The sequence below is a fragment of the Mauremys reevesii genome, linkage group 20, assembly GCF_016161935.1.
Source record: "Mauremys reevesii isolate NIE-2019 linkage group 20, ASM1616193v1, whole genome shotgun sequence".
NCBI lineage: Eukaryota > Metazoa > Chordata > Testudines > Geoemydidae > Mauremys > Mauremys reevesii.
Window position 1 is genome coordinate 24,297,206 of NC_052642.1, and position 17,393 is coordinate 24,314,598.

General features: G+C 60.8%; 2 protein-coding genes across 12 annotated transcripts in view; one reads left to right on the plus strand and one right to left on the minus strand.

Moving 5' to 3' along the window:
- The window catches only part of WDR81 (WD repeat domain 81), a 38,259-nt gene that overhangs the window by 14,312 nt on the left and 6,554 nt on the right, over positions 1 to 17,393 (minus strand). For 2 of the 4 annotated variants that reach the window (XM_039508004.1, XM_039508000.1), the window contains exon 1: positions 424 to 536. The exons of 1 other annotated variant lie outside the window; for it this stretch is intronic. In XM_039508004.1, the coding sequence (XP_039363938.1) occupies positions 424 to 521 (98 nt within the window). In that variant the 5' untranslated portion in view covers positions 522 to 536. Of the gene's footprint in view, positions 1 to 423; positions 537 to 616; positions 1,003 to 17,393 lie in introns of those variants that run through there. One more of the 4 variants, XM_039508001.1, reaches the window with a different exon arrangement.
- LOC120387358 (protein ABHD15-like) lies at positions 107 to 8,766 on the plus strand. 8 transcript variants are annotated; one of them, XM_039508014.1, is made up of 5 exons: positions 107 to 481; positions 1,421 to 1,666; positions 2,537 to 2,645; positions 6,681 to 7,033; positions 7,435 to 8,760. In XM_039508014.1, the coding sequence occupies exons 3-5, from the start codon at positions 2,622 to 2,624 to the stop codon at positions 7,952 to 7,954; spliced, it is 897 nt and encodes a 298-aa protein (XP_039363948.1). In that variant the 5' UTR covers positions 107 to 481; positions 1,421 to 1,666; positions 2,537 to 2,621; the 3' UTR covers positions 7,955 to 8,760. The 8 variants fall into 8 exon arrangements, with proteins under 8 accessions (XP_039363948.1, XP_039363949.1, XP_039363947.1 ...); XM_039508015.1 differs by lacking the exon at positions 107 to 481 and adding an exon at positions 1,161 to 1,226; XM_039508013.1 differs by lacking the exon at positions 107 to 481 and having other exon boundaries at positions 1,239 to 1,666.

The following is a 17,393-nucleotide window of genomic DNA, read 5'->3' on the forward strand; positions in this document are numbered from 1 at the left end:
CAAACTCCACGTGGCGGGGGCGCCGGGCCCGGCCCCATCTCCCGGCGGGGTCCGCAGAGCCCCGGGGCGGGGCCCGCGGTGTCTGGGAGCGAAGAGCAGCCGCAGAAAGGGGCCCGCGCCAGCAGCCCGCAGGGGAGGCTTGGGATCGCCCTTAGTTCTGGGTCCCCGCCCCTGCTCCGGCCGAGGGGACCCTAATTTCTAGCATACAAAGGACCCGAGGTTGCGGATGGGTCATGCTGGTACCGGGCCTTTCCCTTCAGCCTCGAGCTCCCGCACAGGCTCGCCCCCTGCGCCCACCTCCTTCACCGGGGGCCCGCGGGGCGGGGGGCAGCCCCAGAAAACCAGCGTTCCAGTACTTCCCACATGCGACCCCCCTCCGGCTGCTGGGCGCAAGCTGTGTGCGCTGCAACAGCCTGTGCTCACCCTGGTGCTGGACAGGGACAACCCTTCCCCAGACCAGGGCTGGCCAGCTTAAAACCAGGTGAATGGCCTGCTGGGGCCCCCCGCCCCTGCAAATGCATGGCATCCTCCAGCTTTATCCAGCTTCTGGGGCCATCACCACAGGGCTGCTGGGTAGGTCCCCATAGCAATTCCCTGCACGTCTGGCCTGCCTCACCTTGGACAGAATCTTTTCATTCCCCAGCCTGGCCTGGGGAAGGGCAGGTATTAGGATGATGCTGTATAGAGAGATGCTGCTGTGCATATTGAGGCACTAGTGCAGGACCCATGGGGTTGCATGGCTGCGAGCCACACAGGGCCGGAAGTGGTCAAGTCACTACAGAAACAAAAGCAGCACAGAACAACATGGCCTGCTCCTCCATCCACAGCAAGGAAGTGGGGAAGTGAGATGATGCGGTGTGGTCAGAGTAAACAGCCAGACAGCGCCCACGCAACTCCGCAGCATGTCTTGGCGCCGCTGACTTGAAACCTGGCCCTGCAGTTTCAGTCCTGAGCTCTCCAGACACCTCAATAGTGATTTTCAGCCTGGGACATCTAGCACATACCCTTCTCCCCCACCCAAATAAAGGCTACTGACCCAGCTGTGTTCTCCATATTCTCTCCCTTCCCACCGCAGGGTTTTCTAAGCTTTTAATTTGGGGGCAAATTAATGCCAGTGGGATGCTGAGCAGGGCCGGGAAGGAATCCCAACTGCCTCTTAGCACTTGGAGACCCTCTGATGAAAGGCAGAGGGGTTTTTATTAGTTTCACCTGTTGGAAGGTTTGGTGTAAGGCAGACAGTTTGATGCACATGCATTTGCATGCGCAGTGCAGGGCTGTGTGACACTCCTGCTGCGCCATGTTTTCAGCTAGGCTGCTTGTGTGTGGCGTGGCCATGTACCATGCTGTGTGCACAGAGCCCTTTTCACAGACAGTCACTTCCACAGAGAAGCAATGGCTTATTTTCTCTCACCTGAATTAGGGACTTTGGGGATCCTGTGAGCTGACTGCGGGACCTGGGACAGAGGCACGCGAAGTGGAGTGGCAGCTGCGCTGGGGTCTGCCTGGTGGCCCAGAGAAAGAAACAGAGGAAGAGAGAAAGCAGAAGCTGGGCACGACAGTGTCATGAATCCACTCCCTGCACCACCAGCACATCCTGTGAGGTCCTTGTTCAGGGCCCTGCAACCATCACAGCTTCCTATTTACTTGCTTACGTCAGCTGTCATGGGTAAGTGAGTTTTTGTTTTAGTGCAAGAAAAGATTCCAGGGTAAACAGGCAGCATCTATTAGCCCTGAGGAGGCAGGGCCCTCTGTGGGGGAGTGTCAGACACTGCATGATGTGGATTACTTTTAATGAGACTTTTCATTTGTGGTGGGCTAAGTTCCTGGTGCTGAGCCTGCAGCCCTGTCTGTGTACTTCAGTTCCAGTCACATTTCCTTTCCTAGGCCTTGGGGTTTGGGATGCAATTTTCCTTTCTTTGCCCCACAACCTCCCAGTGGCACCTGCTCAGCTGCATCAGATGCTGTGGCCACATGCTCCCAAGCTCCTGCTCTGGCCGCACCTGTTCTCATTGATATTGATTAAGGGACTTGTGCAACTTCTGCTGAGTAAATTATTTGTGGGGGTGAAACAACCTTCAAGGCAGCAGGAAGGTCAATGAAGAAACAAGGGACAAAACAGGCTGTAAATCACCATGGTGTGTCATTCAGGGGAAGCCCAGGTACTGATAGACCCCGCACAGGGCAATTGGGATCTGCAGGAAGAGGTGTGGGATGGCCTGATATGGTGGCCAGTGCAGGATGCCTAATCCACCTGCAGTGCTATCCCCTGGGGACACATTTCTGCCTGACCCCTTCCTGGGATCAGTTTATGGCCTGGAGCAAGAGATCAATAGCTCTTGGTTGTTGTGCCCCTGCTGGCATCGCTGCAGGTGCTGTTCTCATTCATGTTCCATACAAAGCAATGTTCGGGGAGCGTTAAGCCTGCCTAGTAAAGCACTCCGGGATCAGAAAGGCCAATGACCCACAGGCACCCTTAACCCAGTCTCAGGCGTGCCTGCTTACCGCACTCACGCTCACATACTGTTTCTCCCACCAGACAACAGAGACTAATCTGTGAGCGCTACCAAAGCCATCTCTGTGCTGTGCCCTGGCCTGGACCCTGACTGGGAGGCCTCCAAGACATGGTGACTGGGAAGGTCTTTGGAGTAAGGTTTTTGCCTTGTGGGTGGAGCGTTTTGGAGCCAGGGATTTAGTCTTGGGGAGCTGGTCTAGGTTTGCTTTTTGGCCGAGCTGTCGCATGCATTGGAGGTGTGGCCGGGGGGTTCCCCTGTGGAATGTCATCAGTGGTTATGTGTGTATGAGAGGCACCCAAATGCCCTGGAGGATGGTGGGATAGACACTGCTTCTTGCTGCTCTGGTGCCCTGTGTCCCCACTAGACTGTCTTGGTCTAGTCATCAGCTGTCGTGCTTCCTGTGTCGTGGTTTGTGAGTGCCAAGGGGTGAGCCGCGTGCTGGGTGTGTAGGGCCAAGAAGTGGCTGGCGGTGCTCCTAGAGGGAGGTGGTGCTCCACCTCTGCACAGTGCTGCTGAGGTGGGAAGCCGTTCTCTGTGAGTGCAGCTGGGGATTTCGGCTGCTCTGCTGAGCGGGCTGGAAAGCACTGCCCAATTAACAATCCTGCTTCTTGCCCATGCATCTGCCCTGGACTTCCAGCCCTGGGTTGGAGCATTCGAAATGCGGCTGCTGAGGGTCAGAGCCTGAGAATAATGGACGGGAAATGTTAACTCCTCTTCTCTTCTGTATTTGCTCATGAGCTAAACATGAAATTGCAGGGGATGGAGCCTCTGGCCTGCATTAGTTCAGCATCACTGAGCCTCTGTCATGGCTCCCATCAGAAATCAAGTTTCTCTCTCAAATGCACAGGTTGCTCTGAGCTGCAGAGCCTCTTGGGCAGCATCATTCTCTGCCCCCTCCCCAGGGCTGCCACTGCCAGACCCTGCCCACTGTGACATCTCTTTCCCTGCCCGTGCCCCAGGCTGTCCTGCTGCAGAGAGTAGCCATTGCCCTTTGCTTTGGGTGTCCTGGGTTCTGTCTTCCTCAGGTTTCCCCTTTGCTTTGCCTGCTCTCCTAGGACTGGGGATGTTCTCACTCCTGTGCCCGGAGGGGTGCGTGCAGAGCGGTGAGGTGCCGCCTGCCCCAGCAGCCAAGTGAAGCCTTTCTCCCCACAGCATCCCTCACACACACCCTCTCCAAGTCCTCCCTCCCCTCACCCAAAGGGTTAGTTTTTAATGCACAATCTTTGGTCTCTGTGGTTCTCTCTGCTTCTGGGACTGACACGGAAACTGCCGCAGCTCCTCCTCCAGGCTGCTGCTTCACACGCCCTAGCCACCCCCGCCCTCTCTCGCTACCAAAGCAGAAGGTTGAAGCTTGCCATGCTAGAAACCTGTCCTCTCTGGAGGGAAGTCTGCTGAGGAAGTCTGGTCAGCGTGGGCCTCGGGGCTCAGCTCCTTCCTCTCCTTAGGGCTGTGTGTGATTCAGCCCCCCACAGCCTGTAGAGGAGCAGGGACCTGTGATCCAAGAAGGCACTGGCCTGGCCATGCTGCCATGGGCGGGGGTGCTGGGCTTCCTCCTGCTGCTCATCCTCCTGCGTGTCCGGGTTTGGGTCCCCAGCAGCGCTGGGGCCCAGCTGGTCTGCAAGCCCTCTGCGCTGGCTGCCTACCTGGAGAGCCAGTGTCAGGCCTTGAAAGGCCTGTGCGAAGCCAGCTGGCCATGGAGGGCTCTCCCCTCCCTGCAGACACTGGCCAGCCTGATGGGGCCCCTGGATAGCAGGGTGCATTTCGTAAGGACCTATCTGCAGCTGAGTGATGAGGGGCTGGTGGCTCTGGACTGGGCAGTGGGGCCAGCACAGCAGGAGAGGAGACAGCCATCCAGCACCTGCAGCACACCCATCCTGCTGCTTGTCCCCAACTCCTTCGGGAAGGTCACCCGCAACATCAGCAAGGTAATGAGCGGGAGGGACTGGCAGTGACAGGCAACAGGGCTGGGCACCAGGAACTGCCCCCAAGCTCCAATCCCAGTTCTGCCACTGACTTGCTGGGTAACCTTGGGCCAGTCACTTCCCCTCCCTGCACCTCAGTTTTCCCATTTGTAGAAACAGGGACTCGACCCCTTCAGCTACAGCTCAGAGAATTTTCTTAGACAGACAGTGACAGGACGCAGAGATGGAGCCAATCCCTGCCCCGAGGGGCAGAGCAATGTGTGTGGGGGGGGGGCGACTCAGGGCAGAAGTGGGCTGTTTGGAGGGTTTGGAAGCATTGTGGCCTGTTTGGGGTGGGGGTGAGTGCCGTGCCTGGCTGGAGAACATGGGGGTCACACAGGATTTGGAAGGGTGTACGGTATTTAGGGAATTGCTGCACAACCCCTCCTCCCCCGCCCCCACACCAGGGAGGACAGGCTGTTCCCATCAGGCAGCTGCATGGAGCACCAGTCTGTCTCCCAGCTGCCCGGTGCCTGGGGCAGAGGCTGTCTAACCGAGGCTGTGTATAAACCTCAGCAGTGTGTTCCTTGCCCAGCACCGAAGGGGTCCCCTAGCAATCGCTGCTAACAACTGATTTAGTGCCGAAATCTATCTCCCATCCTCCCACAAGCCCACTGACCCCATTTGCCCTTTGGCTTTGCTGCAGCAGCTGACAAGCTGAATCTACAGAGAAGACAGTGGATTCTCTTGGGCTCTGGGCTGGGAGACTTGGGTCTTTCTGGGCTTCCTTAAACCTCTCTTCACCTTACCAGAAAGGAGCCTTAGCACCACCTCGCTAGGGCGGCCAGCAGCTGTGAGTGCAGTTAGAACAACACGGTCAATACCTGCCAGAGAGCTCCCCAGCGAACTCCAGTCTCGGGTCAGAAAACGGGGAGCCTTGTACTCCCTTCGCTGCTCGATGCAACCGAGTGCAGGTTGCCCCCGCCAGTGGCACCCACGCCTAGTGCCGCACAGCCCCCACTGCAGCATGGTGCATGTGCTGGGTCCATGTGCCACTTGTGGATGCCCTTGCCCCCTCCACACCACCTAGTGCTGATATTTCAACAGCTTCATTCATGATTCCTGGTATCTGAACCCTACCCCTAGGCGGTGCCCATCTGAAAAGGGGTAAAGAAGATGCCAGTGAAATTTTCCAATGATGCTGAATTGGGAGGAGTTGCAAACAAAAGAAGCTAGGGAGATGGGAAGCATGGGCAGAAAATAACAAAATGCCATTGTGTGTGGGAAATGCAGCCAACCCACCTGACCGTCTGGGGCAGAATCTTCCCTCTTGCAAGGAGGCTGAGGGGCAGGGCTCATGGACGTAGAGGTGAGTGGACAGTGTGTTTGAAAGCTGAATGGTCAGTGCTGTTTGGGGCTGTGCTGCAGCAGGGAGGGGGCTGTGGATGACTCCCCCGGGACTGTTGGCTTCGCGCCATTAACCGATGGATTTATCCCAGTGGGAGGGGGCCAGAGATGGGCACACGACTGAGTTGAGGATGGGGGGGTTAAGGTGGAGATGAAAGGCACCAGCTGCTCAACGTGCTCACTCATTTGGGTGCCTCAGCTTCCGACCAGCCCCCGGGAGAGCCTGCGGCTCCCCCACTTCAGTGGGTCCTCAGCACACTGGGAATCAGCCCAGGTGTCTCTGGTTGGATGCGCACATTAGTGAGCACATCTGCAAACCTCGGCCTGAATGTGGCGCCCGAGGCCAGGAGACAGGGACCAAGGCAGCTTGGCCAGGGATCAGGACACTGAGGAAAGGAAGAATGAGGCAAACGTTCCAGGCAGTGATACCACGGCACTGAGCAGAGGAACAGGCTTCTAAGACCCATTGCCTGGGTCCTGTGAAAGGACCATTTATAAAGCTGTAGATAATGGCCACAGGGAAGAATCCTGACCTGGATTCCAGGTGTGATCGGAGGTTTCTCCTGTGTCTGAGCCCCTAACCCAGGGCTGTCCCTGGCTTGAGGGGGGGAGGCCTGGGGCAGAAATGACAGATTCGTCTCTTCCGGGACTGACCGCGCCAGCCAATCGCACCGGCCCACAGGGCCCCCCAAAGCATGGGGCCCAGAGCAGTCACTCCGATTTGCACTACCCAAGGGACGGCTCTGTCCTAACCCACCAGCTGGTAGAGCAGGCCGGGGATGGGGCCCTCGAGGCAGACAGGCTGCCCCTCCCTGTTGTTCCCAGGACGCTCACGGTGACTCCTGTTGTCTGGTTCTAGCTATGTCATGTGGCACTCCTTCATGGCTACCGTCCTGTTGTCTTTAACCGCCGTGGTCAGAATGGCTGCCCCCTAAGCACCACCACGCTGCAGCCATATGGGGATCCTGCTGACCTGCGAGAAGCCATCCAGTACATCTGTTCCCGGTGCCCAGGGGCCCTGCTCTTTGCAGTGGGGGAGAGCACTGGGGCAGGGCTCCTGTTCTCCTACCTGGGAGAATGTGGTTCCTCTAGCCACCTGACAGCTGCTGGCTGCATCTCCCCCATCTTTCACCCTCGGGGCTGGTTTGAAGCTGGGTGCCCCTGGCTATGGCAGCAACTCTTGCTCATGTCCCAGAAGATGTGGCTCAGCCGGTGAGTGACTCATCTGTGGGTCTGTCTGGGGCAGAGGTGGACAGCATGTAGTGAAGCAATGAGCCATAGCCTCCCAGCTCCACCATGCCTGGAGTGCAGCTTTGCAGTGCTCTGAGGGATCCCAGTGGCTTTGCCCATGTCTCCTGGACCCACGTGAGATCCAGGTTGGGGACAGAGCTGGTGACCCTAAGCTGTAGCTGGAGCAGTCCTGGTTAGTGAGAATGCTTCTCAGCACAACGTGCAGAGCCCTGGGGGAGGTGGATGACGGGAGACAGCCTTTTCTGTCCCAGATAGAGCCACGGTGAGATGGTGCATTCCGCCCTGAGCTGCCCCATGCGCAGGGAGCTGTCCCCCCATCTCATTCTCCTGCTTGGGCTCTTACCAGTGTCTGTCTCCCCCAGGTTTGCCACGGTGCTAGGGGAGGTTCTGCCCCTGGATCGTTTCTTTGGGGGCCAGTCACTGAGGGAGCTGGAGGAGATCTTGTTCTGCCAGGCCCAGACCTGGGACTTGTACTGGGAGAGGAATGACCCCCTACGGGATGTGGATGAGGTGGCAGTACCAGTGCTGTGCATCTGCAGCCAGGACGACCCCATGTGTGGGGGCCCCAGGGACACTGTGCCCTTTGAGCTGTTTGAGACAAACCCCTACTTCTTCCTACTGCTCACCCAGGGAGGCGGACACTGTGGCTTCTTCAAGGATAGCCTGTGTGGTGCCTTCTGGAGCCATGAGGTGCTGCTGCAGTTCTTCCACACCACTGTGGATTTCCTCCTCACAGAGGACAAACTGAGGGGCCAGGCCAAGAAGAGAGGGGCCAGGCCGGTGCTGAAGGTCACCCAGGGCAGAGGTGGCTGCAGGCAGGAGTCCTGCTGCCCCCACAATAGCCCTGACATTTACCGCTGGCAGCGCTCCTACACCCGCTGACAGCTGGTCTTCACTCAGCACCTGGAGGATGATCTGGTGGACTTTCCTGAGAGCCCCCATGCATGCTTGGGACTGTGACTCTTTGTAACAAGAACTGGGCCTTCCCTAGGGTGGTGCAGGACCCGGGCCAGAAGTGACGGGGTTCGTCTCTTCCAGGACCGACCACACCAGCCAATCGCACTGGCCTGCGGGGCCTCCCGAAGCACAGGGCCCGGAGCAGTCACCCCAATTCGCCCTACCCAAGGGACGGTTCAGAACAAGAACATAGTATTTCAGTGAACAAACGGATCATGTTAGATGATAACTGCAGCGTGACAGAGGTGCTGCGTCCTGGCTGGGTGTCGGCATCTCAGATGCTGCCCTGTCAGAAGTGTTTGCGTCCTAGTGCCAATGGCTCCTGGTTGTGGTAATGTGATGTGTTTTTGTGCCTTTGCTGACGGTTGCCAGGTGCTGTGATGTCCCAGTGCTAGAAGATTGGGGCCCAGCCAGGTGCTGTGCTGCAATGGAGCAAAGGGGCATGAATGATTCTTATTTATTTTGTAGCACCCGAATTTGTGCTGGGTGCTTCATGGAAGACATACAAAGACACAGGCCCTGCTGCAGTGAGCATATCTCTAGGTTTTACATGTGTCCAAGCAAATGGTAGCTGAGAGGCATGAGGGAGGCCAAGGGCTGCAGCAGAATGATCAGGGGCGACTCAGGGTCACTGCCTGGGCAGCATTTTGGGCCTGTTACTTTTCTTCCATATAAAAATAAGGACAATAAAGCTCTAAAACAGTAACTGGCATAGATTCCCTTCCTGAGGCTGGGACTGCTGTACGTAGCTGGGTGATGCAGTGCTAGACACTCCTGGGTCCTCATCTGTAATGCACCCTGGCATGTAGTTGTACCTCCTTGCCCGTGTGTGCAGGCTAACTGGCATTCTTCATTAATGTTACATGACAAGACTAGAGGATGCTTGAAATGTTATTTTAAGCTCAAAGACTGGTGTCTTCCTTCCTGTTCTGCATCTCATGGGATCAGTAGACACTCATTCACAGACACAGGTGTGTGCACACTCACAGACACATGCACCCACAGGTGCACGCGCACACACGCCACTGCACACTAATGCTCAGCTTAGGTGATGCTTACTACGCACCGCAGCCAGACAGCTTAGCTCTGTCCCCATAGGGAAGCCACAAGGGTACTTTATTCCTCCATAACAAACACCAGCACATTAAACACCAAACACCAGCGCGCACCACCACAACCACTGGCTGATGCCATGTTCCCCAAGTATTGCACCCAGGGCTGCCATGTTCCCATGTACCAGCATTGCAAAGGGGGCAGAGGTAAGGTTGTCTGGGTGCGTCGTGTGGCAAGGGATGTCATGGGAAGACAAGGGACTTGTGTTCCAGTACAGGAAGGCCTGAGCCAATAACACAGATCCAGCGGCAGGAGGAAAACGGAGTGCTGGGCTGGAGTGCCTGACTCCTCTGTATGCAGCCTGGTGCGCTACGGGGCAGTGAGCTGGTGAGAACAGCAGCATCATGAAGTGGGTGGATAAGGAGCCTGGGAGATGCCGCTGGGAGCAGGGTCTCTTAGGGGGCCCCCTAGCATCTAGGCTTGGCATGAGCAAGGCCCTGGAGCAGGTGCTGAGGGGGGCTAATCGTGCCCACGGGGAGCTTGGTGAGACAGCTGCCTGTGAGCTTGGCTATACTCACCTCTTTCCTGAGGGAACGCAGCTCCCCCAGTGCTGCTGTAGACAAGGTCTAGGGACTGCTGTGCCGAGGAGCCCTGGGAAGCAGGTTGGTGAGCAGGAGGTGACTGGCCAAATCCCAGCACATCCCAAGAATCTTACTGCTGGCTCTCAAGCAACCTGTAACAGCCCTACTCCCCTGCAGACCGCACTCAAGCCAGCCTGGAGACGCCAAGCCCTCTGCTAGAGCCTGTCCATACTGCAGCGAGGGGCCCGGGGCATGAACTGCTCTGCCTGTTGCCCCACTCGAGGGCCTTGTTTTTCATCTTCACTTAAATTCCTGCTTTGTTGAATCCCGGGTGCGGCATTACACTCCATATTATTTATGAAAATATGCTTATTATATGGATATAACACAGACTATGTAACAATTCCAGCTCCCCACTGTTCCCAGTAACCTCCCTGGCTCCTTACTGCCCCCCACCCCAGCAACTCTCCCCCCACAGCCAGTGAGGATCAGCGCTAGCAGGATCAGGGCCAAGGGAGAGGGATGGGGGGTTACTGCAGGAGAGCATCTGGAAGAAGGATTGTTATGGGTGGAGGAGGCAGCTGTGAAGAGGGCTGCTGCAGGGCCATAGGGAGCCAGGGAGGTTACTGGGAACAGTGGGGAGTTGGGCGCAGGGTAGCGGGGGTGGGGGCCGTAGGGAGCCAGGGAGGTCACTGGGAACAGTGGGGAGTTGGGCCCCGGGTAGCGGGGGTGGGGGCCGTAGGGAGCCAGGGAGGTCACTGGGAACAGTGGGGAGTTGGGCGCAGGGTAGCGGGGGTGGGGCCGTGGGTAGCCAGGAGGTCACTGGGAACAGTGGGGAGTTGGGCGCAGGGTAGCGGGGTGGGGCCGTGAGCCAGGGAGGTCACTGGGAACAGTGGGGAAATGGGCGCAGGGTAGCGGGGGTGGGGGCCGTAGGGAGCCAGGGAGGTCACTGGGAACAGTGGGGAGTTGGGCGCAGGGTAGCGGGGGTGGGGGCCGTAGGGAGCCAGGGAGGTCACTGGGAACAGTGGGGAGTTGGGCGCAGGGTAGCGGGGGTGGAGGCCGTAGGGAGCCAGGGAGGTAACTGGGAACAGTGGGGAGTTGGGCGCAGGGTAGCGGGGGTGGAGGCCGTAGGGAGCCAGGGAGGTCACTGGGAACAGTGGGGAGTTGGGCGCAGGGTAGCGGGGGTGGGGGCCGTAGGGAGCCAGGGAGGTCACTGGGAACAGTGGGGAGTTGGGCGCAGGGTAGCGGGGGTGGAGGCCGTAGGTAGCCAGGGAGGTCACTGGGAACAGTGGGGAGTTGGGCGCAGGGTAGCGGGGGTGGGGGCCGGAGGGAGCCAGGGAGGTTACTGGGAACAGTGGGGAGTTGGGGGGAGGGTTGCTAGGGGGCCGTAGGGAGCCAGGGAGGTCACTGGGAACAGTGGGGAGTTGGGCGCAGGGTAGCGGGGGTGGGGGCCGTAGGGAGCCAGGGAGGTTACTGGGAACAGTGGGGAGTTGGGGGGAAGGTTGCTAGGGGGCCGTAGGGAGCCAGGGAGGTCACTGGGAACAGTGGCTAGGGTTGCCAACCCTCCAGGATTGTCCTGAAGCCTTCAGGAATTAAAGATTATGTCACGTGATGAAACCTCCAGGAACACACCAAACAAAACTGGCCACCCTCCCGCTCCGTCCTGGCTGCCCCTGGCCCTGCTGCCCCCCGACTCCCCAGGGGACTCTGAGCTGGGACTCAGCCACCAGGAAATGCTGCGCTTGGCAGCTCAGCCAGAGGGGCTGGGCCCTGGGGAGGGGTTTTCTCCCCTGAGCCCACCAGGGCCCCAAGAACTCGGGCAGGGGAGTCACTTCTCCCCAGGATGTGGCACGGCTGCACCAAGCCGTCCGGCCCTCCGCCGCCCAGGCTGCCCTTTGGTGAGAACAGGGCCTTTGTGGGACCCCGACGTGGCCAGCAGGTGGCTCCCGGAGCTGCCCGCGGAGGCGCTGGCTCTGCCTTGCCCAGAGGATGGCTGAGTGCTGGGAAGTGGTTGCTCACTGCAAGGCTCCAGCTCTGGTTTTCATGCACATAGGCTGCGAATCGCACTGAACCAAGCTCTGTGAACGCTCCCCCCGGCCCCATTATACGGAGGGTGAAGGCACAGAGAGGTCAGGGGACTTGCCTGAGGTCACACACCGAGTCTGTGGCGGGGCAGTAACAGGACTCGAGTTCTGACTCCAAGCCCCCTCTTGGGAGGGAGTGATCGGCCAGCGGGGCACTGCAGGAGCCCCCAGCCTGCTCTCTCCCGGCACCAACTTTCCTGCTGACTCCGGGCCGGAGGTCGGGCAATGGACCTTGATTCCGTAACGACCTTTGGCTCGGAGCAGACAGGAGGCTAGACAGGGCTGTTCCCATGGCAACTTCCAGGGTTGATCAGAGCCCAGCAGTTAACCAGAGAGCCCCTGAGGGAGGGATGGTGCAGTGTTTGGGGACCAGCCCTAGGCCAAGGGAGCCCCGTGGGTCAGAAGAGAGAGGCGAGGCACCATGCTGGACAAAAGGGGTACATTCACCACAGCGCCAAAAGCCTCAAAGAGGGACTGACAGCAGCTTCGGGTCCCTTGGGGCGTTTGGCACCCAACGCCCTGCCTGTGCCAGTGGGGACAGGATCTGGGAAGCCCCCCACACTCCCAGGGGGCATGAGAACAAGGGAGACCCAGCTGCAGAAGGCGACATAAGTAAGTCATATGCGTGCCCAGAAAGGAAAAGAGTAGGAGGCCTGGTCCGGCTCACTCCAGCCGGTGACCCGCTCAGAGGGTGTGGGCGAGAGTGGGGATCTGCACTTACCATGGGCAGCAAGAGGGGGCAGCTACAGGCAGCGGGGCCACGCCAAGGGCAGTGTGTGAGCATGGACAGCACACGCGGCAGGTGGGCCTGGGTATGGACAGCGCATGGTGGAGAGGCAGGGACGGCGCACACAGCTGTGGGGCGGCGGGTAGGGGTGGCACATGCGGCTGTGGGGCAGCAGGTAGGGATGGCACGTGTGGCTGTGGGGCGGCAGGTAGGGATGGCGTGTGCGGCTGTGGGGCAGCAGGTAGGGATGGCACGTGTGGCTGTGGGGCGGCGGGTAGGGATGGCGTGTGCGGCTGTGGGGCGGTGGGTAGGGATGGCGTGTGCGGCTGTGGGGCGGCGGGTAGGGATGGCGTGTGCGGCTGTGGGGCGGTGGGTAGAGATGGCGCGTGTGGCTGTGGGGCGGTGGGTTGGGATGGCGTGTGCGGCTGTGGGGCAGTGGGTTGGGATGGCGTGTGCGGCGGTGGGGCGGCAGGTAGGGATGCCGTGTGCGGCTCTGGGGCGGCGGGTAGGGATGCCGTGTGCGGCGCTGGGGCGGTGGCAGGCCGCAGGCCTGGACCAGGTGCGCAGTTTGGACGGCGTGTGGGGCAGTGGGGCGGCGGGTAGGGATGGCATGTGCGGCTGTAGGGCAGTGGGTTGGGATGGCACGTGCGGCTGTGGGGCGGCGGGTAGGGGTGGCGCGTGCGGCTGTAGGGCAGTGGGTTGGGATGGCGTGTGCGGCTGTGGGGCAGCGGGTTGGGATGGCGTGTGCGGCTGTGGGGCGGTGGGTTGGGATGGCGTGTGCGGCTGTGGGGCGGTGGGTATGGATGGCGTGTGCGGCTGTGGGGCGGCGGGTTGGGATGGCGCGTGCGGCTGTGGGGCGGTGGGTTGGGATGGCGTGTGCGGCTGTGGGGTGGTGCGCAGTTTGGATGGCGCGTGCGGCTGTGGGGCGGCGGGTAGGGATGCCGTGTGCGGCTGTGCGGCAGTGGGTTGGGATGGCGTGTGCGGCTGTGGGGCGGCGGGTAGGGGTGGCACATGCGGCTGTGGGGCAGCAGGTAGGGATGGCGCGTGTGGCTGTGGGGCGGCGGGTAGGGATGCCGTGTGCGGCGGTGGGGCGGCGGGTAGGGATGCCGTGTGGGGCTGTGGGGCGGCGGGTAGGGATGCCGTGTGCGGCGGTGGGGCGGCGGGTTGGGATGGCGCGTGCGGCTGTGGGGCGGCGGGTAGGGATGGCGTGTGCGGCTGTGGGGCGGCGGGTAGGGATGCCGTGTGCGGCTGTGGGGCGGCGGGTAGGGATGCCGTGTGCGGCTGTGGGGCGGGTTGGGATGGCGCGTGCGGCTGTGGGGCGGTGGGTATGGATGGCGTGTGCGGCTGTGGGGCAGTGGGTATGGATGGCGTGTGCGGCTGTGGGGCGGCAAGTTGGGATGGCATGTGCGGCTGTGGGGCGGTGGCAGGCCGCAGGCCTGGACCAGGCGCGCAGTTTGGATGGCGTATGCGGCGGTGGGTAGAGATGGCGCGTGCAGCTGTGGGGCGGTGGCAGGCCGCTGGCCTGGACCAGGCGCACAGTTTGGATGGCGTGTTCGGCTGTGGGGCGGGGGGTAGGGATGGCGTGTGCGGCGGTGGGGCGGCGGGTTGGGATGGCGTGTGCGGCTGTGGGGCGGTGGGTTGGGATGGCGTGTGCGGCTGTGGGTTGGGATGGCATGTGCGGCGGTGGGGCGGTGGGTAGGGATGCCATGTGCGGCGGTGGGGCGGCGGGTTGGGATGGCGTGTGCGGCTGTGGGGCGGTGGGTTGGGATGGCGCGTGCGGCTGTGGGGCGGCGGGTTGGGATGGCGCGTGCGGCTGTGGGGCGGCGGGTTGGGATGGCGTGTGCGGCTGTGGGGCGGTGGGTTGGGATGGCGTGTGCGGCTGTGGGGCGGCGGGTAGGGATGCCGTGTGCGGCTGTGGGGCGGTGCGCAGTTTGGATGCCGTGTGCGGCTGTAGGGCGGCGGGTAGGGATGGCATGTGCGGCTGTGGGGCGGCGGGGCGGGATGGCGTGTGCGGCGGCGGCGGTTGGGATGGCGTGTGCGGCGGTGGGGCGCGGGTTGGGATGGCGTGCGGCTGTGGGGCGGGTAGGGATGCCGTGTGCGGCGGGTTGGGATGGCGCGTGCGGTGGGCGGTGGGTATGGATGGCGTGTGCGGCTGTGGGGCGTGGGTATGGATGCCGTGTGCGGCTCTGGGGCGGCGGGTAGGGATGGCGTGTGCGGCTGTGGGGCGGCGGGTAGGGATGCCGTGTGCGGCTGTGGGGCGGTGGGTAGGGATGGCGTGTGCGGCTGAGCGGCAGTGGGTTGGGATGCCGTGTGCGGCGGTGGGGCGGCAGGTAGGGATGGCGCGTGCGGCTGTGGGGCGGCGGGTAGGGATGGCGCGTGCGGCTGTGGGGCGGCGGGTTGGGATGGCGCGTGCGGCTGTGGGGCGGTGGGTTGGGATGGCGCATGCGGCTGTGGGGCGGTGGGTATGGATGGCGTGTGCGGCTGTGGGGCGGCAGGTTGGGATGGCATGTGCGGCTGTGGGGCGGTGGGTATGGATGGCGTGTGCGGCTGTGGCGGCCGGGTTGGGATGGCGCGTGGGGCTGTGGGGCGGCGGGTTGGGATGGCGCGTGCGGCTGTGGTGGTAGGGATGCCGTGTGCGGCTGTGGGTATGGGTAGGGATGGCATGTGCGGCGGCGGGTTGGCAGGCGGATGGCGGTGTGCGGCTGTGGGCCAGGTGTAGGGATGGCGGGTGCGGGATGGCGTGGCGGCGGCGCGGCAGTAGGGATGCCGTGTGCGGCGGTGGGGCGGTGCGCCGTGCAGCGGCTGGGGCGGCGGTGGGATGGCGTGCAGGCCTGGGCGCAGGTGGGATGCGTGTGGATGGCGTATGTGACTGTGGGGGCAGGCATGGCCAGCTGGCACAGCAGGAGCCAGGGCTGGGGGAACACAGCAGTAAATGTGAGTTATGTAAAGCTGGGGCTGCTGCTCCAGGCAGGGTGTCTATACATGGCAAGGCTGCTGTTATTTCGGGCCCTACTGCTGGAGTGACAGGGAACTGCAATCAGCTGGCAGGCTCTGCTGAGGTCAGAATGACGTCAAAGCAGCCCCAGGCTGTCAGCTGAAATCCGGCAATCCAAGCTGATGAGGCATCCAGCCTTAAAGGGGTCCCAGCAGCAGGCAGAGGGGAAATGTGGACCCCACAGAGCTGACCTGGCACAGGTGAGTTCCCTTCTGGAGAAGGCTCTGTGCAGGCGTGACTCAGGGGAATTGCTCCTCTGCAGGCTTGGGCAGAGAGGCCAGGGAAGGACTCCAGGCCCTGAGAATAGGTGGTTTGAGGAGTGATTATTTTAACAAACGAGCGTCCTACTCTGTCCACCAGACCTAATCCCAGCTCAGATTGCTGCCGTTTAAGCCCTGTAATGAGATTAGGAGGCAAGTCGTAAGAGTCACCTCCTGCCCTGTCCCTCCGCTTGCCTGCATTCCCCATGCCACCACCCTTCAGCTACCAGAGCAGACTTTGCCTCTTCCCCTCTTGGATGAGCAGGGTGTGACTCTAGCCACAAAAGTCAGAGCAGGAGGTCAGAGACGCCTGTGCTTCCCACGGACACAGCACTGGTAACTCTGGAGCCCGCAGCCCTTCCAGGGCATTGCCCTGAAGTGCCGACCCCTAGCAGCTGCGCTGAGAACACTGAGCTGGTCTGGAAGCCCTCCTGCTATGTCACCCATGGAGTGGGCCATGGCGTGCACCATGCTGTCCAGGTGTAGGACTCCCAGGGCTGCCCACAATGGTTGCCGCCTGTCTTGGCATCCACACTGCCCAGCACTGTCCCTTCTGGACAGAGAATCTATGACCATGGAGAGGGCTACAGGTGGAGTCACAAACATGGGACTTTCAAAGGAAAGTTGAATGGGCAGCTGCCAACCAATGGAAATTCCCCAGCCAGGAAATGCAGAAAGAACTAGGCCAGCAGTTCAGCTCGGAGCAGGAGCAGAGACTCTGGGTCTGACTGTGGGTATGGCTGCACTGGGAGCTGGGGGTGTGATTCATAGCTCAAGGAGACAGATCCATGCTAGCTGGCATCAAGCTAGTGCACTAAATGTAGATGCAGTGGGGCCAGTGCGGGGAGGGGCCAGCTGTCCTGTCTGAGACACTAAGCACAGCTAAAGGCAGCTAGGCCTTCCTGCTGTTGGCCCTGCCACAGCTACAGTCTATTTCTATTTGCAGCTCAAGACAGGTAGCATGAGTGTGATGGGGTGTCACCCCACCCGAGCCCTGATTAAGGTTGCCAGGTGGGCCAATTAACTCCCTAGGGAGCATCTGGAGGAGAAGCCAGGGAGCAATGAGGACTAATTAAAAGATGAAGCTCACCTGGGCAGGAACAGGGTGTACCTGGAGGTGGGGAAGGAGCCTGATGGAGGCAGTGTAGGAAGCAGTCCAGGAAAACAGCAGCAAGGTGTGGGTTCCCCTACCAGGCACCATTGAGGGGTAGTGAATTGGAAGGCTGTCCGGGACAGTTAGTACAGAGACACTTGGTACATAGCTCCCTCCCTCTCTCCCTCCAAAGGGGAAAAGTACAGTAACCTGGCCCGAAGGAGCTGTCAATCCTGAGATAGAGTGAGTTCCCGCAGGAAGGGCGTCAGACTGGCTGAGCGAATCCCCAGGTGCGGCTACAAGGAGGCACCCCAGTGGTGAGTACAGCACCCCGGGACAACATGCATCTCTCCTTGTGCTGGAAATCACACCACCAGCTCCAAGTTCAGACATAGCCCCTTGAACACGCTGCATCCCAGTTAGAACTTGCAGAGGACTAGGCCTCTGTGAGGGGACAGGGGAAATCGAAGCACATGAGCAGAGTCCCCCTGAGCAGAGAGCTGTCCTGCTAAAGAGTCTCTCACAGCTCTCTACTTGCTCACCTGCGGGAGAGCTCCAGGCACCTCCAGGA

Coding starts and splice junctions, on each gene's coding strand:
- LOC120387358 (XM_039508012.1), top strand. CDS start 4,034: ATGCTGCCATGGGCGGGGGTGCTGGGCTTCCTCCTGCTGCTCATCCTC. Junction 4,439..6,680: donor TCACCCGCAACATCAGCAAG/GTAATGAGCGGG, acceptor GTCTGGTTCTAG/CTATGTCATGTGGCACTCCT. Junction 7,034..7,434: donor CAGAAGATGTGGCTCAGCCG/GTGAGTGACTCA, acceptor TGTCTCCCCCAG/GTTTGCCACGGTGCTAGGGG.